This window comes from Thecamonas trahens (genome assembly GCF_000142905.1).
Source record: "Thecamonas trahens ATCC 50062 unplaced genomic scaffold supercont1.44, whole genome shotgun sequence".
In the NCBI taxonomy this organism is placed as follows: Eukaryota; order Apusomonadida; family Apusomonadidae; genus Thecamonas; species Thecamonas trahens.
Genome location: NW_013657636.1, coordinates 234598 through 255113, shown reverse-complemented (window position 1 = coordinate 255113; position 20516 = coordinate 234598). Strand labels below are relative to the sequence as shown.

The window sequence follows — 20516 nt, the reverse complement described above, 5'->3', positions numbered from 1 at the left end:
ACACACACACACACACACACACACACACACACACACACACACACACACACACACACACACGTCTCCAGCGGGGAGGGAGGCAGTGCGAGGAGGACGAGAAGTAGTGAGGCAGAGCAATAGTGGGCATGTCTCGACGTGACAGCAAGCACCTTCAGGCAGTTGCCCTTCTCGAACCTAAGCTCGGTTGGCGTCTCGAGCCGCCTATCCGTATTGCGCCTGATGCTCCTCTCGACGTCACCGTCTCCGAGTCGGACGCTGACTCTACCTGGTATGCTGACTACTTCTATGGGAGAGAGCATATGGAGTTTGTCGGTCGCTCGGATGCCACGGGTGTGGTCTCGCTCTCGGTTATTCATGGTATGTGGAGGGAGAGTGGGGAGAGGGGGAAGGGGGAGCGGTGAGAGGGGAGAGGGGGAAGAACCGGGTGCTGTTGACGGGGACGGACGGAAGGGCAAGTACCGGCACACAGACGCTGCTGTCCTCGTCGGCCATGTCGTTCTCTTGCTGTCATTGTTCTCATCGTCATCATCATCATCGTCATCATCATCGTCATCATCATCATTATCAGCAGCAGCAGCAGCATCATTGGCATCATCGTACTCGTCGGCATCATCGTACTCGTCGGTATCAACCCCCACACTCACCCCCCCCCCCCTTCCCCCTCTACGCACAAACAGAGAACGCGGACGCCGACAAGTCGACACACATCTTCCGCGCCATGCTCCGCACCCTCGGTGGAGGCACAAAGCTGATGACCGCGCCAGCCAAGACGTGCATGGCCCGGTTCGGTGGCGTGTCTAAGAGCAAGATCATCAAGACCTTTGCACCCGAGTACGCCACCGTCCTCAGCAAGGCACCTGTCCGCTCGCGCTCCATCCGCACGACACTGCTGTCGCTGGAAGAGTCCGAGAACCTGCCCATCTGCTACAAGTTTGGCGTCCTCCTCGCCCGTGCCGGCCAGTCTTCCGAAGAAGAGATGCTGGCCAACGAGTCCGGCTCGGACGACTTTGAAGAGTTCATCGCCTTTCTTGGCGACCGCATCCAGCTCAACGGCTACACAGGCTTTGCCGGCGGCCTCGACACAGCCTCTGATCTCACAGGAGCCCACTCGGTCGCCGCCGCCTGGAATGGCATGGACATTATGTTTCACGTCTCCACTCTCCTCCCGCGCACCAAAGACCCACAGCAGCTCCAGCGGAAGCGCCACATTGGCAACGACGTCGTCCTCGTCGTCTTCCTTGACGATGGCGCCGAGACCTTCAACATCTCTACCATGGCCTCGCACTTTACCCACATCGTCTGCGCCGTCCGCAAGGATTGCGAGCTGACAGAGGCCACCGGCGAGACCCATTACGCCGTCGAGTTTGCTGCAGAAGGCTCCGTCGCCTCCTTTGGCCCTCCCACGCCTTGGCCGGGCATCTTTGCCAAGGGCGAACTCTTCCACGACTTTCTCCTCTGTCGCCTTATCAACGGCGAGCGTGCTGCCATGGCTGCCACCCCTTTTGCCGCAAAGCGCCTCCGCACCCGCCGCGTCATGCTCGAGTCGCTGCTCGAAGACACCTCATCGGACTCGGACTCGATGGAGGACGTCGACTCCCGCCCCGAGGCCGAGATCAAGGCCTCACATCAGCGTCGCGCCATCTCGCTCTCCTCCGGCACCTCGCCCTCGCGCCTCGCCGCTGCTCGCGCCGCAACTCTTGCTGCAAACCCAGAGCACACCGGCCTCCGCACCATCCGCTCGCTCGTTGACGTCCAGGAGATGGAGGAAAAGGTCAAGTCGGCAGATTCGTCCGACTCGGACTCGGATTCGACGAGCAACACAACGCCAGAGCCAGAGCCGGAGCCGGAGCTGGAGCCGGAACACTCGGCCTCGGCCGACTCCGTCTCATCCTCGTCGTCATCATACTATCCTGATTCATCCACCGCCCCTTCTGCCCTCGTCACCCTCCATCCTGGTGGCGAGTCAGCCTCGGCCCATCCCGGACTCGTGGCTCAGATCTCGCGCGAGTCACTGGATGTAGGCGCCATGTCGCCGCGCTACTCGCGGGTGGTCACTCTCCCAGCGCACTCGGACACCGTCGACTTTGTTCACACTGCCCCACACAGCTCGCAGCAGGTTCTTGACATTGCCATCGGCGATCTTCTCGAGGTCTTTGCCCTCACCGTCGATCCAGCCTGGGTTCTCGCTCGTGCCCCAACGGTTCTGAGGGACGTGTCCCTACAGATGCCCTCGTCGACTTGCCGCCCGACGAGGGCGCCCGTCTCTTCCACGCCACCGTGATTGGCAACGTGCCCAAAGTCGTCATCGAGCCCGAGGCGGAACCCGAGCCCGAGCCCGAGCATGAGCCCGAGCCCGAGCCAGAGCATGAGCCCGAGCCCGAGCCAGAGCCCGAGCCCGAGCCCGAACTACTTTCCGAGCCCGAGCCCCCGCTTCCACCGCGCTCTGAGCTCATTGCACGCATTCTGGGCCTGCAGACTGCCATCGACCAGCGGACTCACTATCTCGGCCAGCTGTCTGCGCTCATCGACCAGCGTGCCGCCGTCGTTGCAGCCAACCCGGCGTCAACCGAGGCAATTCGCCAACTCGACGACCGTGTCACCGCTCTCCGGTGCACCCTCCGCATCCAGCGCGAGGCTGCCGCCGCAGCCAAGCACGGCGCAGACGCCATGTCCGCTGCCCTCCTCCGCATGCGAGCCCAGCTGGATGTCCTCCTCGACGCCGTCGACGGCAGCGACGGCGAGCCCGACTTTACCCCGTACGCCGACACCGACGCCGTCGCCCACCATTGAACCCTCACCTGTCCACAGCCCGTTCATTACTTCTCCGCACCCGTCGCAGCCTCGCGAATCGCGGCTTGCCGTGCCGCAATCGCCGGGTCGTGGTTCTCCAGCTCAAACGTCGCCAGCGCACTCGCAGTCTCAGTGTCGGCGTTCCGCCTCAAAAAGTTGAGCAGGATGTCCTGGACCCGTCCGTTCTCGGGCTCGAGCACAATCGGCTGCTCGTGGTGCGGACCGGCCGGGTGGACCACAAACAGTGGGAGCCGGCCCTGAACCTTGACCGACGCCGGCATGTCGTTGCTCGCCAGGTCGTAGACTGCGAGCCGGATCCGTGGCGGGCCACGAAGCGCAAGCTGCGCCGCGAGATCGTCAAAGATCGGGAGCATAGTCGCGCATCCCGCGCACGGTGTCCCCACATACACAAGCAGCATGTTGGTCTCACTATCGTCAGCCACAACCTCGGCGTAGCTGTCGTGAACGACCTCGACGACTGCTGCTGCAGGATCGGCCTCCAGCTCGCTCGCCGTCGGCACGCTGTACGCTGCCGGCCGCGGCGCGCTCCGCGGGTCGACGCCAAACTCGCCTCTGGTGTAGCCGACGATAAAGTCGAGCATGCTGCGGGTGGTGAGCCGGCCATCGAGCCAGACCCGCCGCTGGAGGCCGGCCTGGAAAATACCGTACGCCGGCAGAGATTCCGGCAGCGTCACCGGGCCGGCGGCCTCCGGCAGTCGTGCGAGGTCGACAACCAGATGGCGGACTGGGTGCGTCGCATCGGCGTCGTATGCATCGGGCGCAGCCTCAAACAGCGCCGAGATCGCCGACGCTGCACCAGGCGATGTCGTCCCGTTGATCCACAGAATGCCGGTGTCGTGGACGTAGAGCCCATCCCACAGCTCGTGTGCGTTTTCGCGCGAGAGCGTGCCCACAAGCCGCCAGTCATTGGCGGCCGCAAAGTCGACGATGCTCTGTGCCGACACACCGTCGCTCCCGGCTTCGCTGCTGTACGCCACCACCCCGCGATCGGGGGTGACCAGCGCGAGCGCCACGCCCTCGGGCACGCCGACGGCCTCAGCCACCTCGGCGTCGGTGGTGTATGCGAGGCCGACCCGCCCGGCGATGACATGTGAGGTAGCATCAAGCGCCTGAAGCAGCGGATGCTCGCGCGATGCGCCGGGTGGCAGCACCGCCAGCAGCGCTGCTTTGGACGAGCTCGACGTCGCCAGCGCCGCAAATGACTGCTTTGCTGTCGTCCGGGTCGCCCCGGCGTCCGACTCGAGCAGACGGATGATGTACTTGACGATGGAGATGGCAGACCGGTCGCCAGCATATGGCATGATGAGACCGTGAGCAGTGACCAGAACGCGGGGGAGCGTCCCGCGAGCCACAACCTTCCACAGCGCATCAAACTTCTTGGCCTCGTCCGGCTCCACCACCGCCAGCGGCACAGCCGATCCCATCTCTGCCGCCGCCCCGGCCGCATTGGCCAGCACACGCACGCACCCGGCCTCCTTCACATCGCAGACCACAAAGACCGACGGATGGCTCTCGTTGGCCAGCTCCTCCGCAGCATCCGCCTTGAGAAACCGATACCCAATCGGCTGGCCATCACTTCCGCCATGACCATGACCATGACCATGACCCTGGCCATGACCACGACCATGACCATGACCATGACCATGACCATGGTCGCGACTGCGCGACCGTGAGCGCCTGACCACAGCCGAGGAGGAGGGAAGGTAGCGGCGAGGACAACAACCACAAGGCCAAGTACAAGCAGTGGGTGAAGGGTACGCATGGTGGAGTCGAATGGCCGTGCGAGTGGGCTAGTGGTGGGTGTGGTGGTGGGTGGTGGGTGTGGGTGATGGTGGGGGTGGTGGTGGGTGGTGGTGGGTGGTGGTGGGTGTGGTCAGTCGGTTGGCTGCTTGGGTGAGGTCAGGACGGGGGGGGGGGGGGGGGGGGGGTATGAATGAGGTATGGCGGGTGGGTGTATGGGGGTGATGGGATGGGATCGGGTGTGGTGGGCTGTCATTATCATTTCCATGATATCATGCATACCACATCACTACCTGTCTCCCACACACCCCCCCCCCCCCTCCCCCTCCCGTACCCACCGCTCTCCGACTTTGCCGTGACGTGTGCCATGAACGGACGTGAGCCTGGATCAGAGGCATGGATGGGGACCGAGGACGACGAAATGCAGATCACTATGCCTTCAGGCATCAAGCTAGCTGCTAAGGTATGGGCCCGTCATCAGCCAAGCTCAAGATCCTGGCCTTGCATGGCTTTATGGACAACGCAGGGACGTACGACACCCTCGCTCCCTACCTCACCGGTGGTGCGGCACTTGAGCTAGCTGAAGCTCCTTCCCACCTCACAACACGGCTCCCTTTGTCCTCGACGTCAAACTCGACGTCAACGTCTTTGCCGGCTATAGCCGGAGTTGCGACAAAGTCGGCAGAGCAGGCGTCGGGCTCATCGTCGCTCTCGTCGGTCGTCCAGCTCGTGGCCCTCGACTTTGTAGGTCACGGACTCTCGGATCATCTCGGCCCGGACGGTGCGTACTCGTTCTACACATACCTCAAGCATGTGACCCATGTCATTGCTGCTCTTGGCTGGTCCAAGGTTGTGCTGATGGGCCATTCGATGGGCGGCCACGTCGCGGCCTACGCCGCGGGCATGCTGCCAGACATTGTCACAGGCGTCGTCTTTCTCGACGCCCCGGTCTACCTCATCAAGGCCGAGGTCATGCCGACCATCCTCGCCAACTCGGCCCGCGCTGAAGCTGCCGCTGTCCGCATGGAACCGCGGTACCGGGTCTACCCGTCCAAGGATGCCATGGCCGTCCGCCTCGCCTCGTCGCTCCTCGATCGCGCCGAGTCGCGGGCTGAGTCCCTTGGCCTGCCAGTCCCGCCTGTTGTCTCTGCTTACGATGCCCGCGTCCTCATGGAGCGTGGCTCGCGCCCCTACAAGGACGGCTTCCGTTTTGCCCACGATCCACGCCTCAAGCTCTCCTCCGGTCAGTTCTTTACCCAGGAGATCTTTGACGCCTACGCCGCTCGTGCCACCTGCCCCTCCATCCAGATCGCCTCGGACCGCGGGTCTTTCTCCGACGGCGTCACCGCCCTTGCAAAGGCCTTTAACTCGACCATCCACGTACCCCCACCTCCCACCATCCGCACCTCGACGATCCACGCGGCGTTGCCAAGATCATCCTCGACTTTCTCTTCGACACCGCACATCTTCACGTCGCCGACATCCCATCCCGCCTCTAATACACACACACATACGCACACATACACAAAGCCACACGCATACGCACGCACGCACACAACACACATACATACGTCCAGCTGGCTATCCATCACCCAAGCCCCCTCATCGCCTCCACCTCCACCACACCGATCTCGAGAGACCACACCCGACTCGGCTGGCCATGTCCTTGGCGCGCGAGGCTGTAACGCAGCGGAGCGAGCCGCCAGTGAGCGCCACAGCTGCGCTTCCTGTGGCCTTTGAGTCTGCTGCCCCCACCCTTCCCGCACAGCACATCCAGGCATTGGTCGGCTCTCTCTTGCCACATCCTCTGCCCTCCTTGTCCGTGGCAATGAGGTCGCTGTCTTTGACCTCGCCCGCGAGGCTCGGGCGTCATCAACCCGCGTCTCCGGCCACCTCCCGGGCGCACACACTCTCGCCTCCTCGCCTACCTCTGACACCACACACGCCTACACCACCTCTGTACGCATCCTTTCCCACTCCTCATCCTCGCCCCCCCTCCCCCCTACCCATCCTGCTCGCCACCCGCAGCTGCCCCACCCTGCCCCCGTCTCCCCCCCCCTCTCTCCCGCGATCAACCACCCGATCAAACCGGCAGAGTCGCAAGTGACGGCTTTTTCCTGAACCCCCCTCCCCCTCCCTGTCCCACTGCTCCGTCTTCCCACTCCCACTCACCCGAAATGCGTATGTACACCTCCAGTCGCCGGTTCTGACTGCCTGCTATGCTGCCACTCGTGCTGGTACGGTGGCAGTGGTCGCGACGGCCGAGGACCGCGGAGCAGCGCTGGTGAGAGTCATCGACCTGCGCTCAGGCCTCCTCCTCGGCGCTGTCGAACTGCCTGAGACAGTCACTGCTCTGGCGCACCTGGCGGATCCGCGGCAGATGGTCCGCTGGCAAAACATGGCCAAGGCCAAGCGCGTCGCATCGCTTGCTCCGTTTCTCGCTTCAGACCACGTCGACGCCCTCATCGCCGTCGGCACCAACTCGGGGCGTGTCATCCTCGTTGACGTGACCCAACTCGTGACGGCACGCGGCGCTATTGTGACGCTCGACGAGCTCCCTCATTTTGAGCTTGACTCCCAGATGACCGACGGAAACTGCGCGGCTGGCGCTCGCTTCGCCGCATCGCGTGCTGCCGTCTCGGCGCTTGCTGTCCTGCCCGTCGCCGGTGTCATTGCCGCCGGCTACTGCCACGGTGGCTACATGCTGCTCTCGGTCTTTACCGGGGAGGCAGTCATCGTCTCGGACGACGACTCGGTCGCGGACCTGCTCGGCGCCGACTCCCTTCCCCCTGTCTCCGGCTTTGTCGCCCAGCAGCTCGACGACGACGTCAAAGTTGTGGTCTGGATTGCACGCTCGTCACTTGCGCTCACCCCGGCGCTCGCCGAGGCTGTCCCGCCGATGGCGCTCCCGACGCGCGGCGTCATTACGCGCCACTTTCTGGAGGTCACTCTTGGCCGCGGCCGCCACACTGTTTCGTCGTCCGGCTCGGGCGACGAGCTCGTCATGTCGCGTGCCGGCGCCGCCGACCTGCCGCGCGCTGCCCGGCTTGTCGCCGCCACTCTCCTCGCCCGCGACGTGCCCGGCCGCGCACCCGGCATGATGCAGGCTGATGAAGAGTCAGACTTGCTCACTGACAAGCCGTCTGAGCTAGGTCGTGTCGCCTTTCTGTGGGAAGAGTGGCGCAACGAGCGCTCGAGCCCACTGGTGGCAGCCGGCGAGCTTGTTGCCGTCGCGCACTCGCTCGAGTCCGAGGCACTGACCTGGCTCTCGACCCAGGGCATCGAGCTCGACGCGCCGGTCCTTGCCGCCGCGCTCGATGTCACAGCCACCGTCCACGGCGCACGCCTTGTGGCTGACCTCGAGCCTGAGACCGAGCTCGCCACGCTGGCGCTGGCGCTCGGCTACGACGTGCCGGCCGTCTCGGGTACCCAGTGGCAAACCGAGCTCGAGGCCTGGTCGTTTGGCTTCAAGCTGCTCACGGGCCAGACGCTGAGTGCGGTCCAGTTTGAGTCGGGCAAGGACCGGGTTCTCACCGAGCTGGCCTCGAGCGGGCCGACTGCCCTCGCCCATCCGACTCCGTGCTACACCGCCGCCAAGGTTGCCGGCCTCCTCCCAGTCTCGCAGCTCGACGTCCGTCGCGAGAACAACGAGGACTACCAGCGCGCCCATCTGCTCTCGCTCATCCTCGAGTCAAATCTCGTCGGCGTCATCTGCCAGTACATATCGGCAGAGGAGACCGCGTACGCCGGCGCCGAGCCGAGCTACGTCCTCGGCAACCCGGCCGCGGTGCTCGCCTGGGCCTCGTCGTACTTTGACGCCGTCTCGGCTGCTCTCGACGCACTCACCGTCGCCCTCTACGCGGAGCCGGCCAGCTATCCCAAGAAGGTCCTACTCTCGGTCCTTGAGACTGCTTTTACCCGCCTCGGTGGCCTGTTCTCGGTCATCGGTGCGCTGCAGGCCCGAGTCGACGACTCGCTCGAGGCCGCCGAGTCGGCTGCACTCCTCGCACACAAGATCAACTCGATTCTGCAAGTCTCACAGCACCTCGAGCTCCTCATCTGGTTTGTCAAGAACGACCTCCTTGCCCCCCAGGCATGCACCAGCGGAAAGCTCCGGGCCACCCTCGCCGCCCGCCGCGACGCTGCTGCTCCGCGCGCTCTCTTTGTCGATCGCCTCGTCGCCGAGCTTTGCCTCCCGCGCTCAGCCTACCCGCCGTCGTCGACCGGCGACCTGCTCTCGCAGCTCTTTCTCGACGGCTCTGCGGCTCAGGTACTCGACAAGCGATCGCTCGTCCTAGTCTTCCTCCTCGACCTCGGCGTCGCGGCTGCACTCGTCGACCGCTTTGCCGCCGCCTTTATGATTCCCGAAGGCGAGCGCGATCGGCTCCGTGGCGAGTGGGCGCTCGACAAGGCCGTGGCTCCCAGCTCGAGCGCCGAGCCTGTTCACGACGCTCTCGCCAAGCTCACGCTCAGCCACGTTCGCCTCCGTGTGCCGAACGAGGTCCTCGCCGCCTTTCTCGCCGCCGACGCGCCGGCCGCAGCCCTCACCTTTATGCGCCGCGTCTCGCCACCGCTCGAGTCGGTGACCCACATGCAGACCCGGATCCGCGTCCTTGCCCTCAACGGCTGTCTGGAGGAGGCATTTGTCGCCGTCCGCAACTTTGCGCTCATGTCGCTCGGCTACGAGGCGTCGCGACTGCAGATCCTGCTGCACACGCTCCTGCAGTGCGCCTCCGACCGCAAGTGCCTCGCCAACCTCATCAAGCTCCCGCTCAACAAGGCCGAAGAGCGTGTCACCTTTGCATGGCTCCTCTCCTCGCCCGTCGTCCTCCACGCCGACCTCGTCCTCATGTACCTCTTCCAACGCGGCCGCCTCATCGAGGCCCTGCAGCTCTTTGCCTGGCTTGGTGAGCGCGAGGGCATCAGCCCCGAGCAGGCCGCGCTCCGCGAGCGGCTCGCCCTCAACTATGCAGCCACACTGCCCGAGGCCCTCTCCGACCTCGCCGCCCTTCCCAAGCTCCCGCTCGGCATGACTCGCGCCGACATTTCCGCCGCCCGCGAGCCCCTCCCTGCCGCCCAGGCCACCGTCGCGTCACCGACATCGCCGACCTCGCCGGCTTTTGCTGCCTTTGCCTCTGGCGCCTCTGTCAGCAGCCGCGCCTTTTCGGCCCCGCCGACCACCCCGCGCGCGCGGAAGCAGCCGACCGTCCGCCACACAGCCAAGGCCATCACCTTTCCCACCGCCGAGCCCGAGATCACTGGCCCGGTCCGTGCTCCGGTCGAGCCTCTCGCCACACCGCCGGCCAAGACTGCGCCTGCGCCTGCGGCGCGGCTGCTTTCCAGCGCAGCGCGGGCGTCGTTCATGTCGCCGGCTATGGTCCGCCGCCTCGGCTCGGGAGCCAAGCCGCTGTCGATCATCTCTACCCCCGAGCTTGCCCCGCCCTCAGGTGCGCTCTCGGTGACCGAGGTCGAGGCGCCGGCGGCCGAGACGGCGTCGCCGACGTTTGGCACGCCGCTGGCCACCCGCGAGCTCGGCGCCCGCGAGACGAGCCCGCCCGCGGGCGCCCGGGGCTCGCCGGCCAGCTCCCTCATCGGCCGCGACGGCGGCGCGCCGCGGCTCCGGCGGATGGCGCTCCTTTCGGAGCTCGCATCGCCGGCCAGCGGTGGCGCCCGGGTCTCGCCAGCCATCCGCCGGGTGCCTGTCCGCGCCTCGCCAGCCACGCCGCTCCCGACGGTCCCGCGGCAGTTTGCACTCGCCACACCACCGTCGATCGGCCCGCTGGTCGGTCGAACCCGGTCCGACGTCGCGTCAGCGCTCGCTTCAGAGCCGCAGCGCAAGAAGCGCAAGACCGTCGGCTTTGCCGCTTCCGCTGCCTCACCGCACGGTTCTGTTCTTGCCGGCCGCATCCAGACGCCCGGCAAGCGCGGCGGCGGCGTGCACGCCCGCACTGCTGCACCCGCCGACTCGGGCGGCCGCCAGGCTATGGACGAGGGCGAGAGTGAGGGCGAGGCCAACGCAAGCGAAGCGCACGGTAGCCAAGACGACAACAGCAGCAGTGGCAACGTCGCCGTCGACGACGATGACGACGACGACCGCGAAATGGCTCGCCTCGTCGCCATGCAGAGTGGACCGTCACCGGCCGTCCACCGCGGGCGGTCGGCCATGGACATCGCGGAGACCGGCAGCGCCGGAAACGCGGCCTCGCCATCGTTTGCCGCGTTTGCCGCCTTCAAGTCCGACTCGCCGACGAGCAAGCCGCAGCTTCCGTCACCAATGTCGTCGCCGTCGACGCCCGCGCTGCGGCGGTCGCGCCGGACGCGCAAGCCGCGGACTCCGCTTAACGTCAACTCGTTTGCCGCCAACGCCAGTGGTGATGATGGCGGTGACGGTGACGGTGACCTCGCGCTCGTCGAGCCTGACAACGCCCTCTCGCCTTCGCCACCCAAGCCTGCACCTCGCGCCAACCGCTCCACCCGTGTCCGCAAGCCCTCGGCGCTCACCAAGGGTGTCCGCAACGAACGGCGCCGTAGGAGCAAGCGGCTGATGAAGGAGTCATGACCGGACGGTCGCATCAGCTTCCGTAAACTCGGCCCCGTCCAAGCCAGGCGCCGGACCAAATTTTGAGTTTTTCCCGCCCGCCGCTGCTCAACCTCCTTTTGCGCCAACGGACTTACTCAACGGCACAGCGGGCGCCGGGCCCCCTAGCCACACTCGACTTTACACACATTCCCATTTGTATTGTCCCAACTGCTACCACACTCTCCTTTGTCATGCCTGTTCGCTACCGTGACCGTGATGCGCCTGTCTTTGAGGCAGGCGCGCCGCCAGCTACGGGCGCCGCCGGCGCGCACTACGCCGCGCTGGCGCAGCAGTACGAGACGGCGCTTGAGCCAGCCTCTGGAGGCGGATCGCGGATCAGGCGGCGGGAACGAAGGAACAGAGCGCTTGCACGCCGCAGAGGTGCGGCAGATGCCGCAACGGGATACTCAGGGCTCAACACCTTTGGAAGGGTCTGCGCCAAGTTTGACGCCTTTGAGGCTGCGCTCGAGGCGGAGCGCGAGACAAACGCCGCCAGAGCGGTCATGGTTAGCGGAACCGACTCGGAAGGCGCCAGCGGATATGGCCTACTAGGTGCAGAAGCCGGAGACGATGCCACGAGCTGCGAATCGGGAGGATCGGGAAACTTGCAAGTTCCGCGCGGAGCGCTGGCGGCCATCAAGCTCGCGCCACTCTCGCCCAACACACAGAACAAGGTGAAGCAGATTGTCAAGGAGAACAACCGGGACATCCGAGCGCTCCGCAAGCAAAAGAAGCGGGCGATGAAGGAGGCCCGCAGAAAGGCGCGCGCCCTGCGGAAGGTCAAGAGTCTGGAGGGCGATGACGAGCTCGAGGCCGAGGTTGCTCCCGCCAGCGAGCAGCAAGAGGCGGCGGCGGTGGCGACTGATGCGCAGGCGGCGGTGGTGGCGGCCGAAGAGCTGAACAAAGCCATGCGCGATGCGGTGGCAGTTGCAGATGCGCACATGACGGCGGCGGGTGTGTCCCAGGCCACCGAGCCGGTGCAGGGCAAACGGCACCGGCATCCGCCGCGGGCGCAGCTTGCACATCGGGCCCCGCGGCGATATCGCCAGCGGGGGCTGGTGGCGAGGCCAGAAGCCGGATCAGCGCCAGTGGCGCCGCGCAGCGTGCGGGCGTAACGGCCGGGAAGGGACACAATGTAAACTTGATGCAGGTTTAGTTGGCGGACATGCCCGGGTGGGGGATGTGGAAGAGGAGAACGATGCGCGGAGCGGCCGGGGTCGACGCCGACGGCGGGTGCGGAAATGCGACTTGGTGCTCGAACGAGTCGTCAAAGACAAAGCACTCACCGTCAGCCCAAGACAAGTTGTGATCGGCGACGCGGAGGTAAAGGCCGTCAACATCCGGGATGGCGACGCCGCAGTGGACAGTAAGGCGGCGGTTGGTGGGGCCGACATGCGGCACAATGTCGACGCCAGCGTCAAGGACGGAGAAGAGGACGCGGCCAAAGGAGAGGACGGGCTTGAGGGTGTCGAAGAACGACTGGATGGTCTGCGGGAAGGCATAGGCGGCATCGGTGGGGCTCCCGGTCTCCCACAGGCCGACCTGGTGCCAGCGAGTCTCAGGACAGCCCGGATCGACGCATCGGTAGAGAGCTGCGTCGTGGGCGTAGAGCAGATGCGAGCCGGTGGCGGCGTACCACTTTGCCAGTGCATCCGGGTCGGCGGCGAGGGCGGCGTGGACCTCGTCGACAATGAGAGGCATCTGCGAGGCAACAAAGGCAGCGAGTGAGCCGTCGGGCGTGGCCTCGTCGAGCGTCCACACGGGCTTGCCCTCAAGTGCCCCGTCGAGCTCGTGCGGCCGCTGCTCTTCCAGGCCAACCCGGAGGATGCCGGCCTCGACGGCGTGGGCGAGGAGCTGGCCAGCAGCGTCGGACTCGCCGAGGCTGCGAAGGGTGCGGACGGCCTTGTCAAGGGCCATTCGGCGTGGGTGGCCGTGGTACGCCGTCGTGTACGCTGCTGCAGCGTCAGCGGTCCGCCCAAGCGCCGCCAGCGAGTCGCCCCGGAAGGCGTCGATGGCGTGCGGGGCGACCGAGGCGCCGGCCCGACCGAGGTCGAGGTGGACCAGTGCTGCGTCGTGGTCGCCGACTCGCTGCGCCACCACAGCGTGGGCAAGCGCAATGTCGCCGAGCGTCGTCTCGGGCACATACGCCACGTCGGCGGCAGCATCAAGCAGCGTGCGGGCGTCGGCGTAGGCGCCGAGCTTGTTGGCCATGAACGCGGCGTTGCGCAGCGCGTCGGCGTGCATCTGCGACGCGAGGAGGCACGGATCGTCGTCGACGGCCTCGCCGTCATCGTCAAAGAGGGTCGGCGGACAGAGATCAGCTGCAGCTTCGCCAGCAAATGCAGCCGCAGCCTCAAACTTGGCCCGGGCGTGCTCGCCGGCCGACTCGCGGGCGAGGCCAAACGCCGCGTTGAACGTCGCATTGGCCGCCAGCAGCTTGGGATGGCTCAGAAGGATGTCATCGGCGGCGGTGCTGTTGACGATCGAGGCAAGAATGATGACGGTGGCGATGAGGATGGCGGTTGCGGGTGCCCGCGCAGCGATCTGCGGCATGGGTGCGAGAGAGAGAGAGAGGTGTGGGTGTGGGCGCAGAGCTGGGCAGGTGGGGTCGGGAGACACGATCGTTTTGTTCATGGGGCATGGACATGGGCAAGGAGGGGATCATGTGGGCCGATGGCCGGGATACGCCAGGCCGTGGTGGTCAAGGACCACGGCGGAGAGGCAGGCGAGAAGGAGGAGGATGAAGGTGGCGAGGACGAGGTTGAGGACGGCAAGGCAGGCGCCCAGGCTCGAAGTCTTGGTAATAACAACGGGCGGCGCCGCGGCCGCGGTGGCAGAGGGAGCGGTGGAGGTGAGAGAGGCGACAGGCGCTGCGCTGGTGGGGCTTGTGGGACTTGCGGCCTGCGAGAGGCGACGCGGCGGGGCGAGGCCTGGCCGCGACGGCGAGTCGGGCGTGCCGTTGTCAGGGATTGGGGTGTCTTGGCGGCCGGATGGGGTCGGGGTGTCGCGACGCGGGGTGTCAACGGTGGTGAGGATGGGCGGAAGGCCCGGGGTGGGCGGCGGTGGGCCGAGTCTGTCGGGCCCGGGTGTGGAGTGGATTGCAAACGACTCGGAGAGTCTGGATTCGATCATAGAGGCCTTGAGAGCGGCGAGTTCCTCCCGGAGCGCCACATTCTCGCGCAAGGCCTCCTGCAGCTGGTTGCGGATCTGTGGGATGTAGTCGACAACAACCCGGCGCGGGGTATCGAGCGAGACCGGCGGTGTGGCCGGGAACGGCGAAGCCGAGGTGAGGCCGACAAACTTGCGCTGGGCCATGTCAAACGAGACGTCGGCGCCCTTGTCGGTCAGCATGTCTGCAGTGAACGACGACGCCAGGCGCCGGGCAATGACCGCCTCTCCATACGCTGCCGCCGTCTTGTCTGGCCTTGAAGACCGGCCGCTTGCGGCAGCAGCCTCGGCATCGTTGGCCTCTCCCGCCAGCAGCGACGAGGCGTCGGCCTTGTTGTCTATCGACGCCTCATCCTTGAGGGTCTCGACCAATGCCTTTGTGCTCCGAAACCGCTCCATAAGCGCCTATCCGCAACATCACGTCCACATCACCATTATCATCATCGCCATCATCATCATCATCACCATCGCCATCGCCATCGCCATCATCACCACCGTCATCACCACCACCGTCATGAGGCCATAGCCCACGCAGGTAGCAACAACAACCGCCACGTCAACGCACAGAGAGACACACACACCCCGACACACATAGAGAGAGATATAGAGCAAGACAGAGTGAGTGACCGCACACATACCCATTCCCATTCCCATACCCATGACCATGCCCATGCCCACCCCCCTCTCACCCTCCCTTGCCCGTACCTCCCGCTCCTTCTTGGTCGCGGCTGTGGCGCCCCCGATCTCGCGCTCCTTGGCCGCCAGTGCCGTCAGCTCACTGTGGAGGGCAGCAAGCTCATGGGTGGCCTCGCCTATTGATGTGTCCATGGTTGGTGCCTCTGTAGTCTCGCACTCTTGCTTGCAGAGGGGGAAGGGGAGCGGCAGCTTGCAGTCGGCGACAAGTGCCTGCCGTGGGGTGAGAGAGGGACGGTTGGCGGTGGCTGGGCAGGCCGGGGGGGGGGGGGGGGGGGGGAGGGGGGTTACCAGGGACAGGCACTGCCTTGATGAAAACTGGTTCGCTGGGCACTGGCTCGGCAAACACTGGCGCGAAGGGATCCGGCTCGATGGGCGGCTCGATGAGTACTGGCTCGGCAAACACTGGCGCGAAGGGATCCGGCTCGATGGGCGGCTCAATGGGCGGCTCAATGGGCGGCTCGATGAGTACTGGCTCGGCAAACACTGGCGCGAAGGGATCCGGCTCGATGGGCGGCTCGATGAGTACTGGCTCGGCAAACACTGGCGCGAAGGGATCCGGCTCGATGGGCGGCTCGATGGGCGGCTCAATGGGCGGCTCGATGGGCGGCTCAATGGGCGGCTCGATGAGTACTGGCTCGGCAAACACTGGCGCGAAGGGATCCGGCTCAATAAACTCAATGATCACCCCCTACCCACACTATCCTTTCCGTTGCATCCGTATGCCACCGGCTGCGGACTATCCGATCACTGTGTGCTTGATGGGCAAGAAGGTTCCTCCTTGATGTGGTGCGAACCGACGACAACCGCATGGTTGCGCTTGTAGGGCTCAAGCTGGACCATCTCGCGCGGCTTGAGGTTCGCCTCCTTGAGCTTGGAGATCTCCGAGGCAAAGACAGCATCGGGGGGGATGGTCGTGTCGATGCAGTCGGCATTGATGACGACCATGTAGTGACCACCGCTCTTGAGGAAGTACTGGGCGTTGATGGTGACAATACGCGCCTGGTCGGGCTGGTCGAGATCGGCAACGATAGTGTCAACCATGCCCACGAGCATGCGGTACTGGAGTGGGTGGCGAGCGTCGCTGATGACGGGAATGACGTTGGTCCACTTTGTAGCCATCTCGGTGAGCTCGTCGCCAGAGCTCTGCGAGAACTCGACGGCGTAGACGCAGCCCTCATGCCCGACAACGTCAGCGATGTGCGAGACGTTGGTGCCCGAGGCGGCGCCCAGGTACAGCACCTTGTCGCCAGGCTGGATCCACGTGTTCTCGACACCGCAAAAAATGGCCGAAGCGATCTTGGAGCGGAACGGGTTCCACACGCGGTACTCGGTCTTGGCGCCCTCGGCGTCCTCGATCAAGATCCGCCTCTCGCCGTACACCTCCTCGCCAGGCACGAGGCTCTTGGTCGCAAGATTGTCGTCCTTGCCGTGCGCAATGAAGAAGCCGTCGAGCCGGTGCGGCACCACAAGCTCCTTGTGCTTTCTGTGGAATCCGCTGTGCGCGCCGCCGCGCCCACCGCCTCGGCCGCCACCACGGCCAAACCCGCCACGCCCGCGCCCGCGCCCGCCGCCGCGCCCACGACCACGCCAGCCAAACCCGCTGCCGCGGCTAAACCCTCCACGCCCGCGTCCGCGCCCACGCCCACGACCACGCCAGCCGAACCCGCCGCCACGGCTAAACCCGCCACGCCCGCGTCCGCGCCCACGCCCACGACCACGCCAGCCGAACCCGCCGCCACGACCGCCGCCGAACTCCTGATCGGTCTTCTGAGGCCACCGCGGTGTGAGAGAGTACACAAGCAATCCACGTTCATCGCCATCGGCATCGGCATCGCCAGCACAAGCACAAGCACAAGCACAAGCAGAAGAACAAGCACAAGTTCAATCGCAAACCCAAATCCCACAGGTGGCCATCGATCACAAACACATACAGACGCAGAGAGAGAGATCAAGACAGATCGAGTTCAAGTAAGTGGATCCTAGAACGTGGATGCATGCCCATTGATCCATTCCCATGACCGTGCCTCCCTACCCCCTCCCCTCCCTTCCCTTCCCCCTCCCTTCCGTCCGTACCGCTTGCTTTCTGTCGGCCGAATCTTCTACGGCCCGCTTCGAGTCACTGCCATCCTCGACTGCTTCTTGTCCAAGGTGAAGGGCAGCAAGAATGCGTGCGGCCTCCTCTACTTCTGGATCCATGGAAGACAAATTGCTTGCTAGTGTGGGTTTCTTGCCTGTAGCGCCTGCAGATGGTCGTATTCGGTGACAAGTGGCCCGCTCTGCAATGGGGTATTGTGCCGGACCCGCCGCGTTGTGCCGGCCCCCTGCCAGACAAGGAAGGAAATGGCGATTCAAGTATGTGTCAAGAAGGACGATGTTGTCGACCTCTTCACACCTAGCAGAGTGGTCTACGTCCGGGGTATCGGTGGTATGGCCGACGTCGTCAGGGACGCGGACACATATTGGGCCGGCGTAGTGTGTTTGAGGGGGAGGGAAAGGGCGATTACTACTTCTTTTGTTGAGATGAGAGAGTGCACGGTCAAGTTAAACCATCTTGGGGCGGTAGGTACCGACGACAACAGCGTGGTCGCGCTCGTAGGGCTCGAGCGGGATCTGCTCACGCGGCTTGAGCTTGGCCTCCTTGAGCTTGGAGACCTCCGAGGCGAAGACGGCCTCGGGCGCGGCGGTCGAGTCGACGCAGTTGGCCTTGATGGAGATCATGTAGTGGCCGCCGTTCTTGAGGAAGTACTGGGCGTTGATGGTGACAATACGCGCCTGGTCGGGCTGAGCGACATCGGCAAAGATGGTGTCGACCATGCCCACGAGCATGCGGTACTTCTGCGGGTGGCGAGCATCGGCAATGATGGGGATAACGTTGGTCCGCTTCTTGGCCATCTCGAGGAGGTCACGGCCGGAGCGCTGCGAGAACTCGACGGCGTAGACGCAGCCCTCATGCCCGACAACGTCAGCGACGTGCGAGACGGTGGTGCCCGAGGCGGCGCCCAGGTACAGCACCTTGTCGCCGGGGTGGATCCACGTGTTCTCGACACCGCAGAGAATGGCCGAAGCGATCTTGGAGCGGAACGGGTTCCACACGCGGTACTCGGTCTTGGCGCCCTCGGCGTCCTCGATCGAAATCCGCTTCTCACCGTACACCTCCTCGCCAGGCACAAGGTTCTTGGTCACAAGCATGTCTTCCTTGCCGCCACGCGCGATGAAGACGCCCTTGTGCCGGTGCGGCTCCACGTACACCTTGGATCCGCCGCGGGCTCCGCCGCGGCCACCGCCGCGACCACCGCCACGCCCGCGGCCACGCCCGCGCCCGCGCCCGCCGCCGCGCCCACGGCCACGACCGCCGAACCCACCGCGCCCACCGCCACGACCGCGGCCACGACCGCCGAACCCACCGCGCCCACCGCGACCGCCGCCACGACCGCCGCCGAACCGCGACTTGGCCTTCTGCACGCCACCACCGTAGCCGCCACTGCGCCCGCCTATTCTCCGCCCAGCACCAGTCACCGCAAGAGAGAGAGAGAGAGAGAGCATGAACACGCTCAGTGAGTCATACCTGCCACCCCACACATACATATGCATACATACATATATATACCCACACGCAAGGCCATGCCCTTCTTCCTCCCCTCCTCCCTCCCTCCCCCCCCTCCCTTCCCAGTCATCATGCCGCATACTGTGCAGACAAAAATAATGCCAATGGCCAATGGATGGTGCGGGCCAAGTGGGGCAGTCTTACCCCCCTTCCCCACTACCGGGGCTACCATCATGGATAACCCATGCAGCGACTTGCTCTCACAACCACTACTGGTTCCTTCCATGGACAACATCCCTAGCTACTTTCAGAGATTTTGGTCAAGGCTTTCGCCTGTCCCAGCCTCTTCCTTATCGCCTTCACCCACCGGCTGGTCGTCGGCCATTCCCATCTCGGTTGGATGGCGAACAGTGGTGCCCCGCAGCAAAGGCAGCCGCCCCTCCCCCTACAGACAGCCCGCCCCCCCGCTTCCCCCCACATGCGCATAGCCGGGACATGGGTGTATCCCATCTCTCTGACTCTGCTCCTCTGCTACCTACCGTAAGAACCGCCCTGCGAGTACACCATGATAGAGGCTCGAGTGCTGTGTGGCCGACAGATGGCGTTTCCTCGTTCCGTCTGACGGCGACAGTGCCAATGTCCCAATATTTCCATGTGAGGAAACGAATCATTGCGCCATGAATTGAACGATTAAGCGAACAATGCAGGATTGAACGATTAAGCGAACAATGCAGGATTGAACGATTATGCGAACAATGCAGGATTGAACGATTATGCGAACAATGCAGGATTGAACGATTATGCGAACAATGCAGGATTGAACGATTATGCGAACAGAGCGATTAATGCAGGATCGAACGATTAAAGGCTCGACCGATCAAGCTTCTCCACGTACGCCCGGCTACCATGCATGGAGAACGTCCCACCATCGGTGTCCTTCTTTCGCTCACTCGCGCCCTCGCGTCTAGCCGCAATCGGCGTCAACAGGGCGGAAAGCGATGGGCAGCGGCGGATGGCGGATGGCGGCTCCACGTCAGCCTCTCCGCCTCCACCACCACTTTGAGTAGAGCAGAGCAGACCAGAGTATCCCTTGGAGGACGAGTGTGAGCAACGCGACAAGCGACAAGAACTTGACTTGGCAAGGAACGATATGGGAGGCCATCTGCCGCCGCTGTGGCTTGTGCTCGGCACGCAGGCCATGTCTGTGGTCGGCGACGCGTTCGGCCAGCGTGTCATCCGTGTCAACCACGGCAAGTCACGGAGGCGCATGCTGCTGGCCATGACGCTCTTCACCGCTCTCCAGATCGCTGTTCTCCTCGGCGCTGCGCAGCTCTTTCTCCCGTCTTCCATCACAGGCGCTGTCTACGATGGCCGCCATACCACGCCCTGCTACCGGGAAATCGATGTGGAGCACAAACATGTCGACTGCTCTGCTTCGTCGGCCAACTGCACCCGCATCAACTGCCCTGCCCAGGGCCCGGGCTCGCTCCCATCGGCCATCGCTGCTCATCCGAAGCTCCTCCTCAACGCAGCCCTCAACATTTTGTACTATCTCTGTGAGACCATGCTGTACAAGGAGCCGCTTGGCCTTGTCTTTCTCGTCATCGCCTCGCTCGCCTCATCCTTCCTCATCGCTCCGCTCGAGCACCTTTTCCGCCTCCCGGTCGGCAAGCCCATCGAGCCCATCGTCTACGTTCTCGGCATTGCTGGGGCTCTACTCTCACTCATTGAGAAGCGGGTGCCGGACCCGGCCGACGCTGCACGTGCCCGTGCCGCTACTGCCGACGCCGAAATCGCCCCGGCCCGGCGTGGCATGCTCGCCACGCCGCCGGCGCCTGGCACCCACCCGTTCTCGGTCAACGAGGGTTCAGACAGCGCCGATGAAGCAAGTCTGCTGCTGGGCGGGGTCGTGCCGGCCGATGCGGCGCCAACGATCAGCGCGCAGCTTTGGTCGTGGCTCTCGCTCGTCATCCCGTT

At 64.7% G+C, this 20516-nt stretch overlaps 6 protein-coding genes across 6 annotated transcripts; 3 read left to right on the top strand and 3 right to left on the bottom strand.

The window, feature by feature from the left end:
- Positions 1-125: 125 nt before the first annotated feature.
- On the top strand, positions 126-2790 carry AMSG_09060 (RapGAP/RanGAP domain-containing protein; the record flags this gene model as incomplete). Its single annotated transcript, XM_013899538.1, has 3 exons — positions 126-357; positions 678-2189; positions 2225-2790. The coding sequence occupies 3 exons, from the start codon at positions 126-128 to the stop codon at positions 2788-2790; spliced, it is 2310 nt and encodes a 769-aa protein (XP_013754992.1).
- Positions 2791-2816: 26 nt separating this feature from the next.
- Positions 2817-4462, bottom strand: AMSG_09059 (uncharacterized protein; the record flags this gene model as incomplete). Its single annotated transcript, XM_013899537.1, has 2 exons — positions 2817-4352; positions 4388-4462. 2 exons carry the CDS (start codon positions 4460-4462, stop codon positions 2817-2819), a joined length of 1611 nt encoding a protein of 536 aa, XP_013754991.1.
- A 443-nt stretch (positions 4463-4905) lies between these two features.
- Positions 4906-6050, top strand: AMSG_09058 (alpha/beta hydrolase fold protein; the record flags this gene model as incomplete). Its single annotated transcript, XM_013899536.1, has 2 exons — positions 4906-5931; positions 5985-6050. Exons 1-2 carry the CDS (start codon positions 5017-5019, stop codon positions 6048-6050), a joined length of 981 nt encoding a protein of 326 aa, XP_013754990.1. The 5' UTR covers positions 4906-5016.
- Positions 6051-6211: 161 nt separating this feature from the next.
- AMSG_12231 (uncharacterized protein) lies at positions 6212-12246 on the top strand (the record flags this gene model as incomplete). The annotated part of the gene is made up of 4 exons (XM_013899563.1): positions 6212-6334; positions 6385-6510; positions 6749-11078; positions 11543-12246. 4 exons carry the CDS (start codon positions 6212-6214, stop codon positions 12244-12246), a joined length of 5283 nt encoding a protein of 1760 aa, XP_013755017.1.
- Positions 12247-12276: 30 nt separating this feature from the next.
- AMSG_12230 (uncharacterized protein) lies at positions 12277-17121 on the bottom strand (the record flags this gene model as incomplete). The annotated part of the gene is made up of 6 exons (XM_013899562.1): positions 12277-13675; positions 13841-14704; positions 15005-15111; positions 15284-15640; positions 15790-16604; positions 17099-17121. The coding sequence occupies 6 exons, from the start codon at positions 17119-17121 to the stop codon at positions 12284-12286; spliced, it is 3558 nt and encodes a 1185-aa protein (XP_013755016.1). The 3' UTR covers positions 12277-12283.
- Positions 17122-17388: 267 nt separating this feature from the next.
- Positions 17389-19106, bottom strand: AMSG_09053 (rRNA 2'-O-methyltransferase fibrillarin; the record flags this gene model as incomplete). The annotated part of the gene is made up of 2 exons (XM_013899535.1): positions 17389-18486; positions 19079-19106. The coding sequence occupies 2 exons, from the start codon at positions 19104-19106 to the stop codon at positions 17537-17539; spliced, it is 978 nt and encodes a 325-aa protein (XP_013754989.1). The 3' UTR covers positions 17389-17536.
- Positions 19107-20516: the final 1410 nt, after the last annotated feature.